The sequence below is a fragment of the Salvelinus namaycush genome, chromosome 13 (assembly GCF_016432855.1).
Source record: "Salvelinus namaycush isolate Seneca chromosome 13, SaNama_1.0, whole genome shotgun sequence".
Lineage (NCBI taxonomy): Eukaryota > Metazoa > Chordata > Actinopteri > Salmoniformes > Salmonidae > Salvelinus > Salvelinus namaycush.
In genome coordinates, this window is record NC_052319.1 from 38,380,277 (window position 1) to 38,398,434 (window position 18,158).

The following is an 18,158-nucleotide window of genomic DNA, read 5'->3' on the forward strand; positions in this document are numbered from 1 at the left end:
ACCTCCCTGTCCCTCTCTCCCTCCCTGTCCCTGCTCCCCCTCCCTGTCCCTATTCCCCTCCCTGTCCCTGCTCCCCCTCCTCATACGCACGTTGACATTTAATGTCATCAGTCTTGCCCTAGAGGCAGAACTGAGCGGTTTCAAAATTGTCTACATCGTAAAAATACATGAAAACAAACATCTGCTTTTTGGTCTTAATTTAAGGTCAGGGTTTGGCCTTAGGGCTAGCAGCATGGTTAACTTTAGGGTTATGTTTAAAATCAGATTTTATGACTTTGTGGCTATGCTAACTAGTGGCCACTCTGCAGAGCTGCTTCCAGTACACGAGTCATCTCTTTAAATGCCAACCTGCTCCTCATACACCCAGCTGTGCCCGATACCCAGCTCAACTCCCATAATCTTTTGGGAACAGCTCAGTGCAGATGTAGGCTGACATGTGCAAACATCTTTACACAATTAACTGACAAAAAAAGTAATTCTCCCAACAACAAAATCTATATAATACCCTCTCCTCTCCAGGCTTCTCAGTGAACAGGATTGGTGGAGAGGCTGACAGCTGATCTCTGGTCAGTGCTGCTCTGCTGTTACTGGTTACTGTTGTCATTTGAGCTGCTCCATAGACGCACATGGCAGTGTCAGTTTCTCCTGCACATTGACCCTGGCCTGGTCTCCAGAGATCACAGAGACCAGAGAATACAGAGACCAGAGAACACAGACACCAGAGACTACCGACACCAGAGACCACCGACACCAGACATCACAGACACCAGACATCACAGACACCAGACATCACAGACACCAGACATCACAGACACACACACACACATACGCACACACACACATACGCACACACGCAGCAAACACACACTTGTACTGTACATACCAATTTGATAACTGCCCACTCACACACACCCTCATATCTGAGCTTGCCCTTACGCCCCAGCACCAGGTCTCCCTGCTATTTCTGGCGTGACTGTGTCACTGGAGCCGGTGAATTCCCTGCTCTCCCTGTCCTCCCTGGTCCCACATTCCCTCACCACCTCTCCCTTGTTCCTTGACCACACCTCCCTCTCCATTTCCCTCATACCACCTTCTCACACGTGAGACCCTCACATTCCATGAAGTAACAGCTGAGGAACATTCTGACTGCATGACTGTGTACTGTACTGTATGGTATATGCACGCCATTGACCACATGTGTGTGTGTGTGTGTGTGTGTGTGTGTGTGTACCTGCGTTGTGCTTGGCCAGGTACTTGTCCTTGTACTGTTTCTTTTTCTTGCCAAACCAGGTACAGCTGGCCTGCTGCTCCTGCTTGGTCTTCTCCATGGCTATACACGCCACACGCCTGTAAACATGGCCGGAAATACACACAATGAGAGCTAAACTAAATCCCCACCTGATTCTCTTTAGATTTTGATGGAGATCTGGGTTCTATCGCTGTGTGTGTGTCTCCTCACCACTCCTGGAGGTCTGGGTTCTATCGCTGTGTGTGTGTGTGTCTCCTCACCACTCCTGGAGATCTGGGTTCTATCGCTGTGTGTGTGTCTCCTCACCACTCCTGGAGATCTGGGTTCTATCGCTGTGTGTGTGTCTCCTCACCACTCCTGGAGATCTGGGTTCTATCGCTGTGTGTGTGTCTCCTCACCACTCCTGGAGGTCTGGGTTCTATCGCTGTGTGTGTGTCTCCTCACCACTCCTGGAGATCTGGGTTCTATCGCTGTGTGTGTGTCTCCTCACCACTCCTGGAGGTCTGGGTTCTATCGCTGTGTGTGTGTGTGTCTCCTCACCACTCCTGGAGATCTGGTGTTCAGTGTGTGTGTGTGTGTGTGTGTGTGTGTATACGTGTCTGGGCTGTGTGTGTGTGTGTGTGTGTGTGTGTCTCCTCACCACTCCTGGAGGTCTGGGTTCTATCGCTGTGTGTGTGTCTCCTCACCACTCCTGGAGGTCTGGTGTTCAGTGTGTGTGTGTGTGTGTGTGTGTGTGTGTGTGTGTGTATACGTGTCTGGGCTGTGTGTGTGTGTGTGTGTGTGTCTCCTCACCACTCCTGGAGGTCTGGTGTTCAGTGTGTGTGTGTGTGTGTGTGTGTGTGTGTGTGTGTGTGTATACGTGTCTGGGCTGTGTGTGTGTGTGTGTGTGTCTCCTCACCACTCCTGGAGGTCTGGGTTCTATCGCTGTGTGTGTGTCTCCTCACCACTCCTGGAGATCTGGGTTCTATCGCTGTGTGTGTGTCTCCTCACCACTCCTGGAGATCTGGGTTCTATCGCTGTGTGTGTGTCTCCTCACCACTCCTGGAGGTCTGGGTTCTATCGCTGTGTGTGTGTCTCCTCACCACTCCTGGAGATATGGGTTCTATCGCTGTGTGTGTGTCTCCTCACCACTCCTGGAGGTCTGGGTTCTATCGCTGTGTGTGTGTCTCCTCACCACTCCTGGAGATCTGGGTTCTATCGCTGTGTGTGTGTCTCCTCACCACTCCTGGAGATCTGGGTTCTATCGCTGTGTGTGTGTCTCCTCACCACTCCTGGAGATCTGGGTTCTATCGCTGTGTGTGTGTCTCCTCACCACTCCTGGAGATCTGGGTTCTATCGCTGTGTGTGTGTGTGTCTCCTCACCACTCCTGGAGGTCTGGTGTTCAGTGTGTGTGTGTGTGTGTGTGTGTGTGTGTGTGTGTGTGTGTGTCTCCTCACCACTCCTGGAGGTCTGGTGTTCAGTGTGTGTGTGTGTGTGTGTGTGTGTGTGTGTGTGTGTGTGTGTGTGTGTGTGTGTGTGTGTGTGTGTGTGTGTGTGTGTGTGTGTGTGTGTGTGTATGTATGTATACGTGTCTGGGCTGTGTGTGTGTCTCCTCACCACTCCTGTAGTTCTGGTGTTCAGTGTGTGTGTGTCTCCTCACCACTCCTGTAGTTCTGGTGTTCAGTGTGTGTGTGTCTCCTCACCACTCCTGTAGTTCTGGTGTTCAGTGTGTGTGTGTCTCCTCACCACTCCTGTAGTTCTGGTGAGGGTATGAGCCCTGCGGTGGCGTTCTTAGTGTTCTCCAGCTTGCCCTGCCACCAGTTGTGGTCATCTTTACTGATGATCTGGACGATGTCACCAACCCGGAAGGGAATCCCAGCCTCCTTGCAGGGTATGAGGTCATCTCTGGAGGGGTCATACTCAAACTGGGCCCTCACGTAGATCTGAGACACATAGACAGGGGTCAGCTAGAGGTCAAGATGGAGTGGGCTGAATGAGTCACTGATGAGGTAGGGACGGAGGGAGAGGGTGAGGGAGAGAGAAAGAGGGAGGGAGAGTGAGTGAGGGAGGGAGAGGGAAAGAGAGGGAGGCGGGCGGGAGAGAGAGAGAGAGAGAGCAGTTGTGTTGAGGAGATAATTTCCTGTGATGCCCGGTTGCCAGGTTGGAGACCAGGAGAGGGAGGAGTGGTGTGTGGCTGTTTATTTTATTTAACCTTTATTTAACTAGGCAAGTCGGTTAAGAACAAATTCTTATTTATAATGAGGACCTCCCAAAATGCAAAAGGCCTTCTGCGGGGACGGGGGCTGGGATTAAACATTTTAAATTAAATAAAATCAGGACAAAACACACATCACGACAAGAGAGACACCACAATACTACAGACCAATTGGTTGCCAGATGGGAGACCTTTCCCTATGGGTAGTTTTACCTCACGGGGGACACTCAAAGAAATAGCTGTGTGGTATAAATTAGCCTCTCTGTCCAGTTGCCAGGTTGGAGACCTGAAGAGGGAGGAGTGGCTTCTGGCTGTACAAACCAATGGGTTGCCAGGTTGGAGACCTGAAGAGGGAGAAGTGGCGTCCAGACCAATAAGTTGCCAGGTTGGAGACCTGGAGAGGGAGTAGTCACTTCTGGCTGTACAAACCAATGGGTTGCCAGGTTGGAGACATGGAGGGGGAGGAGTGGGGTCTGGCTGTACAGACCAATAGGTTGCCAGGTTGGAGACCTGGAGAGGGAGGAGTGGCTTCTGGCTGTACAAACCAATGGGTTGCCAGGTTGGAGACCTGAAGAGGGAGGAGTGGCGTCCAGACCAATGAGTTGCCAGGTTGGAGACCTGGAGAGGGAGTAGTCACTTCTGGCTGTACAAACCAATGGGTTGCCAGGTTGGAGACATGGAGGGGGAGGAGTGGGGTCTGGCTGTACAGACCAATAGGTTGCCAGGTTGGAGACCTTTCCCTATGGGCGGTAGGGCTAGGCGGTATACCGGATTTTATGATACACCGGTACTGATGTAGGGACCGGTTTGGGTTTTTACTTTATCTTCTATACAGGTATTTGAATGTTTGGTTTGTTAAATGTAATGCGCCGTGTGTTATGTCCATTTTTATAGTTTACTTCGCTACTTGAGTCATCTCTCTCCACTCTTTCTCTCTGTGCCACTTTCCACACAGACCTAGCCACGCCCCCTGTCACTCAAGGAGCGCATTTGATGTTCCTCAACCACGAGAGTCAAATCGCAAGTCAAATCGCAATATTTGGTCCAAGTCCAAGATTATTTGCTCATATCGTGCAGCCCTACGTGGCAGTGTGGAAATTATCTCTAATGAGCAGTGGTGTAAAGTACTTAAGTCAAAATACTTTCAAGTACTACTTTAGTAAAAATACTTTCATGTACTACTTTAGTAAAAATACTTTCAAGTACTACTTAAGTCATTTTTTTTGTATCTGTACTTTACTTTACTATTGTTGACAACTTTTACTTCACTACATTCCTCAAGACAATACTGTACTTTTTACTCCATACATTTTCCCTGACACCTAAAAGTACTCGTTACATTTTGAATGCTTAGCAGGACAGGAAAATGGTCCAATTCACTTGTCAAGAGAACATCCCTGGTCATCTACTAGGACTCACTAAACACAAATGCTTTGTTTGTAAATTATGTCTGAGTGTTGGAGTGTGCCCCTGGCTATCCGTAAATTAAAAAAATAAAAATAAAAATGGTGCCATCTGGTTTGCTTAATATAAGGAATTTGAAATTATTTATACTTTTACTTTTGATACTTAAGTATATTTAAAACCAAATACTTTTAGACTTTTACGCAAGTAATATTTTACTGGGTGACTTTCACTTTTACTTGAGTCATTTTCTATTAAATGTATCTATTCTTTTACTCAAGTATGACAAGTGGGTACTTTTTCCACCCTGCAATTGAGTGCAGGAAATGCAGAAATGATAAAAGTGCTGACATTTGTTATGGTTGAAGTTGAATTGAACAGTATAAACCAATCAGAATGGAGAAAGACTCATTGAAATCACTTAGAATGTATGTGTTGCCACCCTAGGGTCACTCACTAGTCATAAAGCAAATGTAGAACTTTTATTATTCAAATACCGTCATACCGTCCAATTTAAAAAAACATACTGTGATATAATATTTTGGCCATATCGCCCGGCCCTAGTGGGCAGTAGCGTGTGTATGTGGCTGCCTGGTACAAAAAACACGAGTTGTGGTTTTAATCAGCATCTTTCTTCAGAGGCAATACACAGAAGAGGACTGGCCACCCCTCAGAGCCTGGTTCCTCTCTAGGTTTCTTCCTAGGGTCCTGCCTTTCTAGGGAGTTTATCCTAGCCTCTGTGCTTCTACATATGTATTGCTTGCGGTTTGGGGTTTTAGGCTCAGTTTCTGTATAAGCACTTTGTGACATCTGCTGATGTAAAAAGGGCTTCATGAACAAATGTGATTTTATTTGACTGATATAAATGGCACAGGGATCGTTAACACAGGGTTGTCTCTTTAGAATCTCTCAGGGATCATTAACACAGGGTTGTCTCTTTAGAATCTCTCAGGGATCATTAACACAGGGTTGTCTCTTTAGAATCTCTCAGGGATCATTAACACAGGGTTGTCTCTTTAGAATCTCCCAGGGATCGTTAACACAGGGTTGTCTCTTTAGAATCTCTCAGGGATCATTAACACAGGGTTGTCTCTTTAGAATCTCCCAGGGATCGTTAACACAGGGTTGTCTCTTTAGAATCTCTCTTTGGACTTGTTAAAACATATGTTCTGTATCACTGACTGATTCAACACACCTTTACCACCAGAGTACCAGTCTTGTGCAGTGTCTGAGAAGACCTGTTCATATGTTCATATTTATTACATTTCTCTGAGAAGGGTATTGAGACCTTGTGATAATGCACTCTGAATACAGTAAGACTTGACTAGTTACAATAATCAAAAGGCTGTGGTTTTTCATTGTGGTTTTAGTCGTCTTAGACTGTTAGATTCTACTATATGGGATGTTGTTTAGGAGAAAATTCCTATTACAGTCATCTAAGGGAATAACTATGGTTTAGCCATAGAGATAAAACAATTCCTAGGATGTCTGCCGTTTTATCTCAATGGTGTAGCACTGTGGAGGCAACACTATATCTTACCTTGACGGACATTTTATCCTTGATTGGAGGTCTGGGTACGACCATCTAGGATGTGAAAGCACCACACACACATCATGCAGTAAAACGACTACAGAGTGTCTACACACACAGTACGGTGAGTGGAGCGTGGGGGAGATAGAGAATGTTAAGCATTAATGCTACTATGGTGATGGATTAACATGGATGATGTCACTTTCAGTGTTGGACATAAATTCCACTTCAATTCATTTTATTCAGAGGATAAATTGAAATGGACTTCATTTCATGAATTGCCTGTTTCTGTCAAAGAGGATTCAATTCATCCTCTGAAATGGAATTTAAATGGTATTGACCCCAACCCTGGTTATAATGAGGAGACTGGCCCGTTGGAATGCTTTTAAACACGTATTCCTTCCTTCTTATAATGAGGAGACTGGCCCGTTGGAATGCTTTTAAACACGTATTCCTTCCTTCTTATAATGAGGAGACTGGCCCGTTGGAATGCTTTTAAACACGTATTCCTTCCTTCTTATAATGAGGAGACTGGCCCGTTGGAATGCTTTTAAACACGTATTCCTTCCTTCTTATAATGAGGAGACTGGCCCGTTGGAATGCTTTTAAACACGTATTCCTTCCTTCTTATAATGATGAGACTGGCCCGTTGGAATGCTTTTAAACACGTATTCCTTCCTTCTTATAATGATGAGACTGGCCCGTTGGAATGCTTTTAAACACGTATTCCTTCCTTCTTATAATGAGGAGACTGGCCCGTTGGAATGCTTTTAAACACGTATTCCTTCCTTCTTATAATGAGGAGACTGGCCCGTTGGAATGCTTTTAAACACGTATTCCTTCCTTCTTATAATGATGAGACTGGCCCGTTGGAATGCTTTTAAACACGTATTCCTTCCTTCTTATAATGATGAGACTGGCCCGTTGGAATGCTTTTAAACACGTATTCCTTCCTTCTTATAATGAGGAGACTGGCCCGTTGGAATGCTTTTAAACACGTATTCCTTCCTTCTTATAATGATGAGACTGGCCCGTTGGAATGCTTTTAAACACGTATTCCTTCCTTCTTATAATGAGGAGACTGGCCCGTTGGAATGCTTTTAAACACGTATTCCTTCCTTCTTATAATGATGAGACTGGCCCGTTGGAATTATTTTGAACACATATTCCTTCCTTTGTTCCTGCCTTAATTTTAAAAGATCTGAAATGACTAGATTGGTGAAATACATGGATGAGCTTTAACCTATTCAACAGTGTCAGATCAGTGATTGCTGATCAAGGAAGGGAGGTAGAATGCATTCAGTAACAGGAATCCAAAAACAATTTTATGGGTTTCAAATTGAGAGATCATAATGGATGATGATGTCACATGCTAACGGGTGAGATTATAGAGGGCTTGAGGAGCCAGTAACCCCCTCCAAACTGTCCAATACTGCCCATGCATGGGTCTTAGTTATCTGATTAGAGACTGACGTGTAATGCCGTTTAATGTGCGACTGTGCAGTTCAGTGCTGTAACTGCAGCCCTGTCTCAGTGAGACAGTGCTACTGTGGGCGATCTCTACTGGTGGCATCTACACACTGGATGTACGCAACTCTCCTGGGATAAGGTTTGGTTAGGTTTATTAGATTAAAGCTCAGGTCAAGTTACTCGTTGGGTTTGCGCTGGTGTATGGGTTTAAGATGGGCGTTTGAGTCTACACAGACAGTCAGTGATGGTGTTTCTGTTGGGGTCCACAAAGACAATGATGAAAGGGGTGAGGAGGAGGGTGATGGAGCATCACTGTTTAAACAATGCCTGTGCCATTAGTTTACAGCTAGGATTTTACTAATCAAAGCAAACTAGGTATATACTCTTTGGTTACAAAGTTACAGTTAGTCACCAGCTCTGGTCCTGTTGACCCACGGGGTGAGCAGACTGTCCCAAACCAGCTCTGGTCCTGTTGACCCACAGGGTGAGCAGACTGTCCTAAACCAGCTCTGGTCCTGTTGACCCACAGGGTGAGCAGACTGTCCTAAACCAGCTCTGGTCCTGTTGACCCACAGGGTGAGCAGACTGTCCTAAACCAGCTCTGGTCCTGTTGACCCACAGGGTGAGCAGACTGTCCTAAACCAGCTCTGGTCCTGTTGACCCACAGGGTGAGCAGACTGTCCTAAACCAGCTCTGGTCCTGTTGACCCACAGGGTGAGCAGACTGTCCTAAACCAGCTCTGGTCCTGTTGACCCACAGGGTGAGCAGACTGTCCTAAACCAGCTCTGGTCCTGTTGACCCACAGGGTGAGCAGACTGTCCTAAACCAGCTCTGGTCCTGTTGACCCACAGGGTGAGCAGACTGTCCTAAACCAGCTCTGGTCCTGTTGACCCACAGGGTGAGCAGACTGTCCTAAACCAGCTCTGGTCCTGTTGACCCACGGGGTGAGCAGACTGTCCTAAACCAGCTCTGGTCCTGTTGACCCACAGGGTGAGCAGACTGTATCAGCTAGCTATCAACAATAATAATAGATACCGTAACAAGTAGAATCAGGGGTGTTATTGCTGGGCTGGAACAAAAGCCTGCACTACCCTATAGCTGTCAAAGACCAGGGCTAGAGGCCACCAGACTTTGATCTGATTTCGGGATGCCCCATTACAATCTGTATTCTGTCTTAAGGGGAAGGTCTGGATATTGGTGAGTAAAGGGGGGCACAAGCCATTCCGTGTCCCTAGTCTAGGCAGGGGAGCTAGGGAGAGAGGAGCCGGAGTGAGGGGCAGCACTGGAGGCCTGGAACTCCAGTCAGTCAGTCAGTCAGTCAGTCAGTCAGTCAGTCAGTCAGTCAGTCAGTCAGTCAGTCAGTCAGTCAGTCAGTCAGTCAGTCAGTCAGTCAGTCAGTCAGTCAGTCAGTCAGTCAGTCAGTCAGTCAGTCAGTCAGTCAGTCAGTCAGTCAGTCAGTCAGTCAGTCAGTCAGTCAGTCAGTCAGTCAGTCAGTCAGTCAGTCAGTCAGTCAGTCAGTCAGTCAGTCAGTCAGTCAGTCAGTCAGTCAGTCAGTCAGTCAGTCAGTCAGTCAGTCAGTCAGTCAGTCAGTCAGTCAGTCAGTCAGTCAGTCAGTCAGTCAGTCAGTCAGTCAGTCAGTCAGTCAGTCAGTCAGTCAGTCAGTCAGTCAGTCAGTCAGTCAGTCAGTCAGTCAGTCAGTCAGTCAGTCAGTCAGTCAGTCAGTCAGTCAGTCAGTCAGTCAGTCAGTCAGTCAGTCAGTCAGTCAGGTCAGTCAGTCAGTCAGTCAGTCAGTCAGTCAGTCAGTCAGTCAGTCAGTCAGTCAGTCAGTCAGTCAGTCAGTCAGTCAGTCAGTCAGTCAGTCAGTCAGTCAGTCAGTCAGTCAGTCAGTCAGTCAGTCAGTCAGTCAGTCAGTCAGTCAGTCAGTCAGTCAGTCAGTCAGTCAGTCAGTCAGTCAGTCAGTCAGTCAGTTCAGTCAGTCAGTCAGTCAGTCAGTCAGTCAGTCAGTCAGTCAGTCAGTCAGTCAGTCAGTCAGTCAGTCAGTCAGTCAGTCAGTCAGTCAGTCAGTCAGTCAGTCAGTCAGTCAGTCAGTCAGTCAGTCAGTCAGTCAGTCAGTCAGTCAGTCAGTCAGTCAGTCAGTCAGTCAGTCAGTCAGTCAGTCAGTCAGTCAGTCAGTCAGTCAGTCAGTCAGTCAGTCAGTCAGTCAGTCAGTCAGTCAGTCAGTCAGTCAGTCAGTCAGTCAGTCAGTCAGTCAGTCAGTCAGTCAGTCAGTCAGTCAGTCAGTCAGTCAGTCAGTCAGTCAGTCAGTCAGTCAGTCAGTCAGTCAGTCAGTCAGTCAGTCAGTCAGTCAGTCAGTCAGTCAGTCAGTCAGTCAGTCAGTCAGTCAGTCAGTCAGTCAGTCAGTCAGTCAGTCAGTCAGACAGACAGACAGACAGACAGACAGACAGACAGACAGACAGACAGACAGACAGACAGACAGACAGACAGACAGACAAAGGTATGACATATGTAAGCAGCTGGGGAAGATTACAGACAAGGTATGACATATGTAAGCAGCTGGGGAAGATTTGGAGTCTGAATTGTATTGGATTGAGACCAATATCCAGTAGTATTTCTTTGGGAGAGGTCATGGCTTACAGTAGCTCTACACATGATCCACTATCCTGTCTAGCAGACACTATCCTGCTCTAAACACAGCTTGGAGATCAGTCTGTAGCCACAGTATATTAACAACATTGTAAGTGAATGGAGTCTACTCATATGGGTTGACCTTGGCAGTTAGTCAATGGGGGGGGGGGGGGGGGGCGCATGTGAACTCGCAAACACACTGTGTCTGTGCACATATGCGCACACACACACACACACACACACACACACACACACACACACACACACACACACACACACACACACACACACACACACACACACACACACACACACACACACACACAGATGTGTAGAAATTGGATGAGGGGAAATGAATGGAGGACTTGTGAGGGGTTGTGTGTTACAGTTCAGCTGTGTGTTTCACAAGGTAGAGAGTGCTGGTATTCACCTGTCGACTCTTGGGTTGGACGGATGACGGCAGATCCTGAAGAGAAAACGCCAGCAGTGACAGAGACAGAGAGTTTACACCAGAGAGAGGCAGGGGAACTGCTACAACAACACCATAATACTGTATACAGAAGACAGTCAAACACACATTCCCTACCCTCATGTCACCAATGTTTAAAGAGAGAGAGGGTACAGTGATTCTCAGTTAGCCATACAGACAGAGTTGAGCTTTTGGGTGTTAGAGCAGAGCTTCTGCTGGACAAATCTCGCAGCAGAGAGCAGGAAAGCAATTTCAGCACCGAAGTTTACAGCTATCAGGTAGGTAGTTATTTAGGTAGGTAGGTATGTAGGAAGGTCTGTATGCATAGGTAGGTGTAGGTACAGTTGAAGTCAGGAAGTTTACATACAACGAAGAACAGTTAATGCAAGAGCTGGACATACAGTTAGAGTCGGAAGTTTACATACACTTAGTTTCGAGTCATTAAAACTCGTTTTTCAACCACTCCACATATATTGATTTCTTTGGATTTTCCCATGATGTTAAGCAAAGAGGCACTGAGTTTGAAGGTAGGCCTTGAAATACATCCACAGGTACACCTCCAATTGACTCAAATGACGTCAATTAGCCTATCAGAAGATTCTAAAGCCATGATATAATTTTCTGGAATTTTCCAAGCTGTTTAAAGGCACAGTCAACTTAGTGTATGTACACTTCTGATACACTGGAATTGTGATACAGTGAATTATACGTGAAATAATCTGTCTCTAAACAATTGCTGGAAAAATTAATTGTGTCATGCACAAAGTAGATGTCCTAAAGGACTTGCAAAAATGATAGTTTGTTAACAAGAAATATGTGGAGTGGTTGAAAAACAAATTTTAATGACTAAGTGTATGTAAACTCCTGACTTCAACTGTATATGTAGGTATAGGTAGGTATATGTAGGTAGGTAGGTGTAGTTAGGTAACTAGGTACAGTGCATTCAGAAAGTATTCAGACCCCTTGACTTTTTCACATATTCCCTCATCAATCTACAATCTATACATCCTCATCAATCAATAATCTACAATGGATGGTGTATGTAGATAGGCAGGTAGGTAGAGGTAGGTAGGTAGGTATGCATAGGTAGGTAGAGGTAGGTAGGTATGCATAGGTAGGTAGGTATGCATAGGTAGGTAGAGGTAGGTAGGTAGGTATGCATAGGTAGGTAGGTATGTATGTATGTATAGGTAGTTAGGTATAGGTATAGGTAGATAGGTAGGTATAAGTAACTAGGTACAGTGCATTCAGAAAGTATTCAGACCCTTGACCTTTTCACATTTTCCCTCATCAATCTACACATCCTCATCAATCAATAATCTACAATGGATGGTATATGTAGATAGGTAGGTAGGTATATGTAGGTAGGTAGGTAGGGAGTTAGGGGGGTAGGTAGGTAGGTAGGTAGGTATGTATGTATGTATGTATGTATAGGTAGGTAGGCAGGTAGAGGTATAGGTAGGCGGGTATAGGTAGGTAGAGGTAGGTAGAGGTAGGTAGAGGTAGGTAGAGGTAGGTAGAGGTAGGTAGGTAGGTAGGTAGGTAGGTAGGTAGGTAGGTAGGTAGGTAGGGGTAGGTATGCATGTATTGGTAGGTAGGTAGAGGTATAGGTAGGTGGGTATAGGTAGGTAGGTAGAGGTAGGTAGGGAGTTAGGGGGGTAGGTAGGTAGGTAGGTATGTATGTATGTATGTATGTATGTATGTATGTATGTATGTATGTATGTATGTATGTATGTATGTATGTATGTATGTATGTATGTATGTATAGGTAGGTAGAGGTATAGGTAGGTGGGTATAGGTAGGTAGAGGTAGGTAGGTAGGTATGCATGTATAGGTAGGTATATGTAGCTATGTAGGTAGAGAGTTAGGTGGGTAGGTAGGTAGGTAGGTAGGTAGGTAGGTAGGTAGGTAGGTAGGTAGGTAGGTAGGTAGGTAGTTAGGTAGGTAGGTAGGTAGAGGTAGGTAGGTAGGTGCAGTGCATTTGGAAAGTATTCCGACACTTTGACTTTCTTCACATTTTTTTAAACGTTACAGCCTTATTCTAAAATGGATTAAATAGTTTTCCCCCTCATCAATCTACACACAATACCCCATAATGACAAAGCAAAAACAAGCTTTTAGAAAATGTTGTGGAAATATCACATTTACATAAGTATTCAGACCCTTTACTCAGCACCTTTGGCAGCGATTACAGCCTCGAGTCTTCTTGGGTATGACGCTACAAGCTTGGCACACCTGTATTTGGGGAGTTTCTCCCATTCTTCTCTGCAGATCCTCTCAAGCTCTGTCAGATTGGATGGGGAGCGTCGCTGCACAGCTATTTTCAGGTCTCTCCAGAGATGTTAGATCGGGTTAAAGTCCGGGCTCTGGCTGGCCCGCCTAAGGCTTTTCAGAGACTTGTCCTCGACACAACCCTGTCTCAGAGTTCTACGGACAATTCCTTCAACCTCATGGCTTGGTTTTTGCTCTGACATGCACTGTCAACTGTGGGACAGGTGTGTGCCTTTCCAAATCATGTCCAATCAATTGAATTTACCACAAGTGGACTCCAATGAAGTTGTAGAAACATCTCAAGGATGATGAATGGAAACAGGATGCACATGAGCTCAATTTCGAGTCTCATAGCAAAGTATCTGAATACTTATGTAAACAAGGTATTTCTGTTTTATTTTTTATAAATTTGCTAACATGTCTAAAAACCTGTTTTAATTTTGTCATTATAGGGTATTGTATGTAGATTTTTTTTAGTTAATACATTTTAGAATAAGGCTGTAAAGTAACAAAATGTGGAAAAAGTCAATGGGTCTGAATACTTTCCGAAGGCACTGTAGGTAGTTAGAGGTAGGTAGGTAAAGGAAGGTAGGTAGTTAGAGGTAGGTAGGTAGGTAGGTAGATGTAGGTAGGTAGGTAGGTATAGGTAGGTAGGTATAGGTAGATAGGTAGATAGGTATAGGTAGGTATAGGTATAGGTAGGTACAGGTAAGTAGGTAGAGGTAGGTAGATGTAGGTAGGTATAGGTAGGTAGATGTAGTTAGGTAGGTAGGTAGGTAGGTAGGTAGGTATAGATAGGTAGATGTAGGTAGGTAGATAGGTAGGTAGGTAGGTAGGTGTAGGTAGGTATATAGGTATAGGTAGGTAGATGTAGGTAGGTAGATATATAGGTATAGGTAGGTAGATGTAGGTAGGTAGATGTAGGTAGGTATAGGTAGATAGGTATAGGTATAGAAAGGTGTAGGTAGGTAGGTAGGTAGGTAGGTACAGGTACGTAGATTTAGGTAGGTAGGTAGGTACAGGTACGTAGATTTAGGTAGATAGTTAGGTACAGGTACGTAGATATAGGTAGGTAGGTATAGGTAGGTAGGTAGATACAGCGGCAAGAAAAAGTATGTGAACCCTTTGGAATTACCTGGATTTCTGCATAAATTGGTCACCAAATTTGATCTGATCTTCATCTAAGTCACAACAATTGACAAACATAGTGTGCTTAAACTAATAAGACAAATTATTGTATTTTTCTTGTCTATATTGAATACATAATTTAAACATTCACAGTGTAGGTTGGAAAAAGCATGTGAACCCCCTAGGCTAATGACTTCTCCAAACGCTAATTAGAGTCAGTAGTCAGCTAACCTGGAGTCCAATCAATGAGACGAGATTGGAGATGTTGGTTAGAGCTGCCTTGCCCTATAAAAACACTCACAAAATTTGAGTTTGCTATTCACAAGAAGCATTGTCTGATGTGAACCAGGCCTCGAATAAAAGAGATCTCAAAAGACCTAAGATTAAGAATTGTTGACTTGCATAAAGCTGGAAAGGGTTACAAAATGTTCTCTAAAAGCCTTGATGTCCATCAGTCCACGGTAAAACAAATTGTCTGTAAATCGAGAAAGTTCAGCACTGTTACTACTATCCCAAGGAGTGGCCGTCCTGCAAAGATGACTGCAAGAGCACAGATCAGAATGCTCAATGAGGTTAAGAAGAATCCTAGCGTGTCAGCTAAAGACTAAAGACTAAATTCTCTGGAACATGCGAACATCTCTGTTAACGAGTAAATGATACATAAAACACTAAACAAGAACGGTGTTCATGGGAGTGCACCACGGAAGAAGCCACTGCTGTCCAAAAAAAACATTGCGGCACATCTGAAGTTTGCAAAAGTGCACCTGGATGTTCCACGGCGCTACTGGCAAAATATTCTGTGTACAGATGAAACTAAAGTTGTGTTGTTTGGAAGGAACACACAACACTATGTGTAGAGAAAGAAAGGCACAACACACCAACACCAAAACCTCATGCCAACTGTAAAGTATGGTGGAGGGACATCATGGTTTGGGGCTGCTTTGCTGCCTCAGGGTCTGGAAAATTGCTATCATTGACAGAAAAATGAATTCCCAAGTTTATCAATACATTTTGCAGGAGAATGTTAGGCTATCTGTCCGCCAATTGAAGCTCAACAGAAGTTGGGTGATGCAACAGGACAACTACCCAAAACACAGAAGTAAATAAACAACAGAATGGCTTCAACAGAAAAAAATACACCTTCTGGTGTGACCCAGTCAGAGTCCTGACCTCAAACCGATTGAAATGCTGTGGCATGACCTCAAGAGAGTAGTTCACACCAGACATCCCAAGAATATTGCTGACCCTAAACAGTTTTTGTAAATAGGAATGGTCCAAAATTCCTCCTGACTGTTGTGCAGGTCTGATCCGCAACTACAGAAAACGTTTGGTTGAGGTTATTGCTGCCAAAGAAGGGTCAACCAGTTATCCAAGGGTTCACATACTTTTTCCACCATGCACTGTGAATGTTTACACGGTGTGTTCAATAAAGACATGAAAACGTATAATTGTTTGTGTGTTATTAGTTTAAGCAGACTGTGTTTATATATTATTTTGACCTAGATGAAGTTCAGATACATTTTTATGACCAACTTATGCAGAAATCCAGGTTTTCCAAAGGGTTCACATACTTTTTCTTGCCACTGTAGGTATAGGTAGGTACAGGTAAGTGGAGGTACAGTGATGTGCGAAAGTATTCACCCCCCTTGGCATTTTTCCTATTTTGTTGCCTTACAACCTGGAATTAAAAGGGATTTTTGGGGGGTTTGTATCATTTGATTTACGCAACATGCCTACCACTATGAAAATGCAAAATATTTTTTTTTGTGAAACAAACAAGAAATAAGACAAAAAAACTGAAAACCTGAGCTTGCATAACTATTCAACCCCTCAAAGTCAATACTTTGGAGAGCCACCTTTTGCAGCAATTACAGCTGCAAGTCTCTTGGGGTATGTCTCTATAAGCTTGGCACATCTAGCCACTGGGATTTTTGCCCATTCTTCAAGGCAAAACTGCTCCAGCTCCTTCAAGTTGGATGGGTTCCGCTGGTGTACAGTCTTTAAGTCATACCACAGATTATCAATTGGATGGAGGTCTGGGCTTTGACTAGGGCATTCGAAGACATTTAAATGTTTCCCCTTAAACCACTTGAGTGTTGCTTTAGCAGTATGCTTAGGGTCATTGTCCTGCTGGAAGATGAACCTCCAGTCTCAAAATCTCTGGAAGACTGAAACAGGTTTCCCTCAAGAATTTCCCTGTATTTAGCGCCATCCATCATTTCTTAAATTCTGACCAGTTTCCCAGTCCCTGCTGATGAAAAACCACCACCATGCTTCACTGTTGAGATGTTGTTCTCGGGGTGATGAGAGGTGTTGGGTTTGCGCCAGACATAGCGTTTTCCTTGATGGCCAAAAAGCAACATTTTAGTCTCATCGGACCAGAGTACCTTCTTCCATATGTTTGGGGAGTCTCCCACATGCCTTTTGGCGAACACCAAACATGTTTGCTTATTTTTTTCTGGCCACTCTTCCGTAAAGTCTAGCTCTGTGGAGTGTACGGCTTAAAGTGGTCGATGGACAGATACTCCAATCTCCTCTGTGGAGCTTTGCAGCTCCTTCAGGGTTATCTTTGGTCTCTTTGTTGCCTCTCTGATTAATGCCCTCTTTGCCTTGTCCGTGAGTTTTGGTGGGCGGCTCTCTTGGCAGGTTTGTTGTGGTGCCATATTCTTTCCATTTTGAAATAATGGATTCAATGGTGCTCCGTGGGATGTTCAAAGTTTAGGATATTTTCTTATAACCCAACCCTGATCTGTACTTCTCCACAACGTTGTCCCTGACCTGTTTGGAGAGCTCCTTGGTCTTCATAGTGCCACTTGCTTGGTGGTGCCCCTTGCTTAGTGGTGTTGCAGACTCTGGGGCCTTTCAGAACAGGTGTATATATACTGAGATCATGTGACAGATCATGTGACACTTAGATTGCACTCAGGTGGACTTTATTTAACTAATTATGTGACTTCTGAAGGTAATTGGTTGCACCAGATCTTATTTAGGGGTTTCATATATATATATCAATGATGTTGCTCTTGCTGCGGGCGATTCCCTGATCCACCTCTACGCAGACGACACCATTCTGTATACTTCTGGCCCTTCCTTGGACACTGTGCTATCTAACCTCCAAACGAGCTTCAATGCCATACAACACTCCTTCCGTGGCCTCCAACTGCTCTTAAACGCTAGTAAAACCAAATGCATGCTTTTCAACCGTTCGCTGCCTGCACCCGCACGCCCGACTAGCATCACCACCCTGGATGGCTCCGACCTAGAATATGTGGACATCTATAAGTACCTAGGTGTCTGGCTAGACTGCAAACTCTCCTTCCAGACTCATATCAAACATCTCCAATCCAAAATCAAATCTAGAGTCGGCTTTCTATTTCGCAACAAAGCCTCCTTCACTCACGCCGCCAAACTTACCCTAGTAAAACTGACTATCCTACCGATCCTCGACTTCGGCGATGTCATCTACAAAATAGCTTCCAATACTCTACTCAGCAAACTGGATGCAGTTTATCACAGTGCCATCCGTTTTGTTACTAAAGCACCTTATACGACCCACCACTGCGACCTGTATGCCCTAGTCGGCTGGCCCTCGCTACATGTTCGTCGTCAGACCCACTGGCTCCAGGTCATCTACAAGGCTATGCTAGGTAAAGTGCCGCCTTATCTCAGTTCACTGGTCACGATGGCTACACCCACCCGTAGCACGCGCTCCAGCAGGTGTATCTCACTGATCATCCCTAAAGCCAAAACCTCATTTGGACGCCTTTCCTTCCAGTTCTCTGCTGCCTGCGACTGGAACGAATTGCAAAAATCTCT

The 18,158-nt window shown here is 45.0% G+C and overlaps 1 protein-coding gene across 5 annotated transcripts in view; it reads right to left on the reverse strand.

The window, feature by feature from the left end:
- LOC120058519 (peripheral plasma membrane protein CASK-like) overlaps window positions 1–18,158 on the reverse strand; it is a 229,900-nt gene that overhangs the window by 10,617 nt on the left and 201,125 nt on the right. For all 5 annotated transcript variants that reach the window (XM_039007238.1, XM_039007236.1, XM_039007237.1 and 2 more), the window contains 3 exons: window positions 10,905–10,940; window positions 2,976–3,172; window positions 1,232–1,347 (listed from right to left, as the gene is read on the reverse strand). In XM_039007238.1, coding sequence (XP_038863166.1) covers window positions 1,232–1,347; window positions 2,976–3,172; window positions 10,905–10,940 — 349 coding nt within the window. The remainder of the gene's footprint in view (window positions 1–1,231; window positions 1,348–2,975; window positions 3,173–10,904; window positions 10,941–18,158) is intronic.